Raw genomic sequence first — 7,179 nt, 5'->3', positions numbered from 1 at the left:
GACTCGCGCTGTTTCACAGCGCCTACTGATGTCACGTGACGCAGATAGGAGGGGCGCAGTACCGGGAATGACCGATAGGGGTCGCAGCGTGGGAGGCGGGGGTATTATTACCCAAACACCACACCCTCTCCACACACAAACACACACACACACGCACGCACGCATATTGGAAATTATAGCATATATCTAATATCATTGAATTATAGCAACAATACCGTGCTGGTGGATCTTTGATCTTCATATGAATCCCCAGGACTAGCCAAGGAGCACACTAGCCGGGTTGTCTGCCCACCACTTGGCTTAGCTCTGGGATCTCAGCTCAAGTCGTCAAGTCTCAGGCAAGGTTACTCGTCATCATCTGATTTTGTAAGATATTGTATTGTACACAGATGGCTATTGTGACTATGAAGTGATGTTGCCACCTGCTGGTCACACGGTGAAACCACAACCAATGCCATACTAAGAATCAGCCCTAGGCACAGCAGCAGGCTCCATATAGTATCACGGCATGTCACAACACAAAACAGCAGCATGTGTCGATTTTGTCACATGATTGAAAAGGTCCGAAGAATGCTAAACAAACAAGCTGTAATAGCGGCGATCAGAGATTCAGCACCACAGAAGCAGACAGCGACAGAACTCTGAAGTTCAGCACAGCACCACATGACCGTGGAAAGCGACCGTCTCCAGGTGTACCCACTCGCCACTTTGCCAATCTGACCACAGCCTACGACTAAAGGGAAGGCTCCCTTACAATAATTAAGCGAGCATAGAGTTTTCCATTGTTTATTATTAAAGGCACTTATTTAATAATAGTCAAATTATTTACATCTGTACAGAAAATCGATTAACCGCATTTGCACAGTTAATCTCTCTCAAACATAGGACATGCGAACTGGAAGTTTTATCTACATCCCCCACCCTCTCCCTCCAGCTACCCCAGATTCCAAATCAAATTCAAGTTGTTAATGCTAACAGTGTTGTATGTACACATATCAATATCCACCTCAGATGTTTCTCTTCTAAACAGACACCCTCCAAACTCAAAACAACACAAACCAATAAACACATAAGACATCCCATCTAAATAAAACAGTAAATAAATACATATAAAACTCATGCAGAAACACATTTTGATATGAAATCATTGCTTTTTAGCTTCTTGGCACTCAGTGTCTGGCTGTTTGTACTTAGTGTAACTGTTCCAGTGTGTTCAGTGTAGTTACTGTAACTGTTCCAGTGTGTTCAGTGTAGTTACTGTAACTGTTCCAGTGTGTTCAGTGTAGTTACTGTAACTGTTCCAGTGTGTTCAGTGTAGTTACTGTAACTGTTCCAGTGTGTTCTGTAACTGTTCCAGTGTGTTCAGTGTAGTTACTGTAACTGTTCCAGTGTGTTCAGTGTAGTTACTGTAACTGTTCCAGTGTGTTCAGTGTAGTTACTGTAACTGTTCCAGTGTGTTCCTGTGTAGTTAGTGTAACTGTTCCAGTGTGTTCAGTGTAGTTACTGTAACTGTTCCAGTATGTTCCAGTGTAGTTACTGTAACTGTTCCAGTGTGTTCCAGTGTAGTTACTGTAACTGTTCCAGTGTGTTCCAGTGTAGTTAGTGTAACTGTTCAAGTGTGTTCCAGTGTAGTTACTGTAACTGTTCCAGTGTGTTCAGTGTAGTTACTGTAACTGTTCCGGTGTGTTCCGTGTAGTTACTGTAACTGTTCCAGTGTGTTCAGTGTAATTACTGTTACTGTTCCAGTGTGTTCCAGTGTAGTTACTGTAACTGTTCCAGTGTGTTCAGTGTAGTTACTGTAACTGTTCCAGTGTGTTCCAGTGTAGTTACTGTAACTGTTCCAGTGTGTTCAGTGTAGTTACTGTAACTGTTCCAGTGTAGTTACTGTAACTGTTCCAGTGTGTTCAGTATAGTTACTGTTACTGTTCCAGTGTGTTCCAGTGTAGTTACTGTAACTGTTCCAGTGTGTTCCAGTGTAGTTAGTGTAACTGTTTCAGTGTGTTCAGTGTAGTTACTGTAACTGTTCCAGTGTGTTCAGTGTAGTTACTGTAACTGTTCCAGTGTGTTCAGTGTAGTTATTGTAACTGTTCTGCGGAAGTTATTTAGACTTAGGAATTAATACAGAAGTATGTCTGATGGTCTAAATACTAATCAATATTCATAAAAAGAAATGAATCAATATTAAACCGTAAAGAATTCAGAGACTTCCGTCAGTCAGACAGACAGACAGACAGACACAAGACGGACAGACAGACAGCAGAGAAAAACAAGAGTTCTACAACTTGGCTTCTAAAACTAACTAAACTTTATAAATAAAATAAATGAAAACCTCAACATTAAAGGGCTATAGATTTTTTTCCTTTGGCTTGAAAAACATCCTCCTCTTCTCTTCTCCTCCCCTCTTGCCCTCCCCAACCAAAAGTAACCAGCTCACTCTGGTCACCGTGGTAACTGAGCCTGGTCAGACTCCTGTGCAGGATAGGCTGGGGCAAGCTCCGCCCCGGATGGGGTGTGGTCAATGGGGTTTGCGCAAAGCGTTTGATTGGCTCGTATCCTTTGGCAGATCTCGGCGTAGCTTGGCTTCTTGGACTCCTAACCAATCACAACACAGGACAGGTCAGTATCCAGCATACACTACATTCACTAATAACCAGTTTGTCTCTGTAGTCTGTGAGGTGTCTCACCACTGCTGGTCTGTTTTCCTTCGTGGTCTGGATAGGTTCTTTCACGGTCAGAGGTGCTGCTGTGGTCCTCTTGAGAGATGGCATGGTTTCCTTCAGCTTCCTGTGGTACAGCAACAACCACCATCAACCACAACCCTCAACCATAACACAACACAACCATAACACAGACATGAGTCTGCATGTATTCTTCTTCCTTGAAGTAATCATACAAAACACATTGTGAAAGGGGCCCATTCCACAGCAATGATGATTCAAAGGAAGGAGAATAAACTTACTCTGGGGGGAGGTTTTTCTGAGGCAATGCTGTGATAGGCTGGAGGTCTTGTAATGTCACAGTGGTTGGTTGGCTGGTACTGCTGTATGTAACTGCACACTGTAACAAGAAAAACAACCTTACAAGAAAGTAGACGGCATGTGTGAGTGTGTATGTGTGTGTGACTCTTGGTTACCTTGTGGTTGCAGGTTGCTTTGTGATTGCTGGTTGCTATGGTAAGTGTTTCTCTGGAGGCTGTTGCTGGGGGCAGCGGGGGGAAGCTAGTAGGGCCAAGCTCCAGACTGGGAGACAAGGAGCGGGGGGGCGACTTGGGGGCTCTCTCTAAACATACATACGTTTATATACACATATTGTTATACACAAACATACATATCCACAGACAAACAAAAACAAGACTCAAAAGTAAGAGCTTCTCCTTAACATTTCCCCAAAGCCATCCACATGTGAAGTACTTACAGTGTACTTCTCATCTCTTCTCCTCCTCTGACCAATGGGGCCTCTCCTTCAGAGAAAGAGATTCAATAGGCAGGTTTCTCATTGACCCAGCTTTATTCAACAAAAATATTACTGCGGCATGTGTAATGGAAAGAACAGATATTGGATAACTTTTCTAAAGATCGTCAAAATTTGTATCCGTTCGACAGAGGTGGATCTTTCTTTTGTCAAGCTTTACTAAGACAATCAAAAAAAATGTAAGTATTTTTCAAATAAATATTGATTGCTGAATAATTTTGAAAGTATGCAGGGCCCATGATGTCATCGCGTAACGGATGCCGTTCTGCCATTCTAGGTGAGACCAAAAACCAATGTCCGGACAGGACCAAAAACTAATATCAGTGGATGTGGAAATCAAGGCCGGTCCGGACTGCACCAAAAAACGACGTCCAAAAGGCATCAGTGCTAGTCCATGCTTACTGAGGTGTAGCCTACAGTGTTGCCTGAAATATAATTTTATGAATGCCCATCTACGGTGCATTCGGAAAGTATTCAGACCCCTTCACTTTTTCCACATTGTGTTACGTTACAGCCTTATTCTAAAATGGATTACATATATATTTTTAAATCTCAACAATCTACACACAATACCTCATAATGACAAAGCGGGAACCGTTTTTTGAAATTTTTGCAAATATATTAAAAATAAAAAGCCAAAATACCTTATTTACATAAATATTCAGACCCTTTGCTATGAGACTCAAAATTGAGCTCAGGTGTGTCCTGTTTCCATTGATCATCCTTGAGATGTTTCTACAACTTGATTGGAGTCCACCTGTGATAAATTCAATTGATTGGACATGCTTTGGAAAGGCAAACACCTGTCTATATGATATCCCACAGTTGACAGTGCTTGTGAAAACCAAGCCATGAGGTCGAAGGAATTGTCCGTAGAGCTCAGAGACAGGATTGTGTCAAGGCACAGATCTGGGGAAGTGTACCAAAAAAATTCTGCAGCATTGAAGATCCCCAAGAACACAGTGGCCTCCATCATTCTTAAATTGAATAAGTTTGGAACCACCAAGACTCTTCCTAGAGCTGACCGCCCGGCCAAAATGAGCAATCGGGGGAGAAGGGCCTTGGTCGGGGAGGTGACCAAGAACCCGATGGTCACTCTGACAAAGCTCCATAGTTCCTCTGTGGAGATGGGAGAAACTTCCAGAAGGACGACCATCTCTGCAGCGCTCCACCAATCAGGCCTTTTTGGTAGAGTGGCCAGACGGAAGCTACTCCTCAGTAGAAGGCACATGACAGCCCACTTGGAGTTTGAAAAAAGGCACCTAAAGATTCTCTGGTCTGATGAAATCAAGATTGAACTCTTTGGCCTGAATGCCAAGCATCACGTCTGGAGAAAACCTGGCACCATCCATACGGTGAATCCAGGGTGGCAGCATCATGCTGTAGGGATGTTTTTCAGCGGCAGGGACTGGGAAACTAGTCACGAGGGAAAGATGGGAAAGATGAATGCAAAGTGCAGAGAGATCCTTGATGAAAACTTGCTCCAGACTGGGGCGAAGTTTCACCTTCCAATAGGACAACGACCCTAAGCACACAGCCAACACAACGAAGGACACGTCTCTGAATGTCCTTGAGAGTTCCAGACAGAGCCCAGACTTGAACTCGATCAAACATCTCTGGAGAGACCAGAAAATAGCTGTGAAGCGACGCTCCCCATCCAACCTGACAGAGCTTGAGAGAATCTCCAGAGAATAATGGGAGGAACTTCTCAAATACAGGCGTGCCAAGCTTGTAGCATCATACCCAAGAAGACTCAAGTATGTAAGTCACTGCCAAAGGCACTTCAACAATGTACTGAGTAAAGGGTCTGAATACTTATGTAAACCAGTTTATGGGGTATTTTGTGTAGATTGATGAGGAAAAATAACAATTCAAACCATTTTAGAATAAGGCTGTAACTTAACAACACTTGGAAAAGGTCAAGGGTTCTAAATACTTTCCGAATGCACTGTATATGGTAAGACTACAGTTTATAAAAGATCAAACAGTCTTCGGCTCGTGCTTACTGGGGCCACCATGTGGCCAGCAACAGAATTTTATGAATGTCATGCCATGTGGTTGGCCGTAGCACTGGCTTTATTTTAATTTTATTTAAATTTTTTGCTATGATCAGCTTGTCAAAACAATTGACGGATACTAACTTGAAACCACTGATCATGACAATGGGGTGAAACTCCTAGACAACACTTGTGGTTGTTCATTCTCCTTTGACTTGTCCTGTTTTTAGGATATGTTGTTTGTTAACATGTCAGTGCATTTTTATTTGAATGGGCGCCATGTAGGTTAGGCTATTTGATCGGAGAAACCTACATGATGTAAAAAGTGTCTGTCTCATTACATTGTCATACATTTCATCTCCAGCCTGTAGGCTACAGAAAAGGCCACATACTCTTTTCACCATATCCTAGATCTGTTACATGATTTATGGAACGTTGCGTTGGTGTCGCGCCACAGCGATGCGTCTCTCCAACAGTACCATGGAGAGGCGCCCTGTGAATGGACGAGCAAAATATTTTGCGCCCCTGCCTTTTACAAAGTGGGCACTGCTTATCACTTATCGCACTCAGCTAAAACGCCCTTATGCCACTAGTTGTGAGAAATTGTCATTGTTTTTGGGCAGAATTATGTGGGGTGTCATGTGTTGTTGTTGGAGGTGCGTCTTGGTCAGTTTAGCTCAGAAAATACCGCCCTCGTCAATCTGATGCCATAGGTGGCCGCCTAATTCTGTCTAATGAGCTGGTTGGCCATGCTCGTGACTATAAAGCTCCACTCCACATTTCATTCTAATGCCCACTGCTTGCAAAATCTATTATTGTCCTGACTTTCTGAATGCCTGAATTGCTTTGCCTTGCTGTTCTGGTTGTCTGGCAAGTTTCATCATCCAATTATTTCAGATCTACAGGAGTGCAAGTTTCAAAATGGTACCATGGACCTTGGCGATACGTTGGCACATAAGAATGATTTGAATAGGGTAAATATTAGTCAATTATTGCATTCTATCCATGCTGGCTTTGCAGGCTACCTGAGACATAAAACAGATGGCAGGAGGGCATAGGCTACAAGCTGTCGCCAAGTTATTAGGCCTAATGCGCAATTTGCCTAAATACTGTAGGTATTGGAAAAACTTCAAACAATTCATTTCTATTCGACATTGTAGGTGTTTGCGATAATGTTTTTTTTAGGTGTGAAATGATTACATCCAGCTCATTTTATTGACAATATAGTTCAATGGAAACGCACTGTAGCATAGCATGCCATTTTAGCATCTATGTCAACTTTTTAAATGTAAAAAAATAAAATCACTGGACAAGTTAATGAAAACATAGCTATTATCTTCCTTCAGTTCACGTGGTACCTCAAAAACATTTTTATCTTTTTTTTAGTCTCTCCTGAACATATCATATCAGGAAGTGTCCTGTCTCTAAGGGCTGGAGGTTAGAGGTCATTACCTTCCTATGCCAGTGCTTGGGGAGGACCCTGACTCCCTTCTCCCTCCACGTCGACCCCCTTCTCCCTCCATACGCCTGTTGCCTGGTAACCGTGGCGGGCCCTGCCTGTGGGGGCCAGGGGGGCGTCCTATTGGTACATGCTCTGGGAAGAAGGGGGGGTCATCCAGAAGGCCCGGCTCCCTGTCGCCAGACCGCCGCCTCTGGTCCCGCTGCCCACGGTGCCCCCTACTGGAGGAGAGAGAGAAACACATGTAACATC

The 7,179-nt window shown here is 43.4% G+C and overlaps 1 protein-coding gene across 2 annotated transcripts in view; it reads right to left on the bottom strand.

Moving 5' to 3' along the window:
* Positions 1-1,727: 1,727 nt before the first annotated feature.
* The window catches only part of LOC115104501 (uncharacterized), a 28,982-nt gene continuing 23,530 nt past the window's right edge, over positions 1,728-7,179 (bottom strand). The window contains exons 11-16 of one of the 2 annotated variants that reach the window (XM_065007024.1): positions 6,921-7,148; positions 3,415-3,460; positions 3,134-3,277; positions 2,960-3,057; positions 2,685-2,784; positions 1,728-2,592 (exon numbers count right to left, since the gene is read on the bottom strand). In XM_065007024.1, coding sequence (XP_064863096.1) covers positions 2,440-2,592; positions 2,685-2,784; positions 2,960-3,057; positions 3,134-3,277; positions 3,415-3,460; positions 6,921-7,148 — 769 coding nt within the window. In that variant the 3' untranslated portion in view covers positions 1,728-2,439. Of the gene's footprint in view, positions 2,593-2,684; positions 2,785-2,959; positions 3,058-3,133; positions 3,280-3,414; positions 3,461-6,920; positions 7,149-7,179 lie in introns of those variants that run through there. The other variant, XM_065007023.1, reaches the window with a different exon arrangement.

This window comes from Oncorhynchus nerka, linkage group LG22, assembly GCF_034236695.1.
Source record: "Oncorhynchus nerka isolate Pitt River linkage group LG22, Oner_Uvic_2.0, whole genome shotgun sequence".
NCBI classification, from domain to species: domain Eukaryota; kingdom Metazoa; phylum Chordata; class Actinopteri; order Salmoniformes; family Salmonidae; genus Oncorhynchus; species Oncorhynchus nerka.
This window is presented reverse-complemented; position numbering and strand designations above follow the sequence as displayed.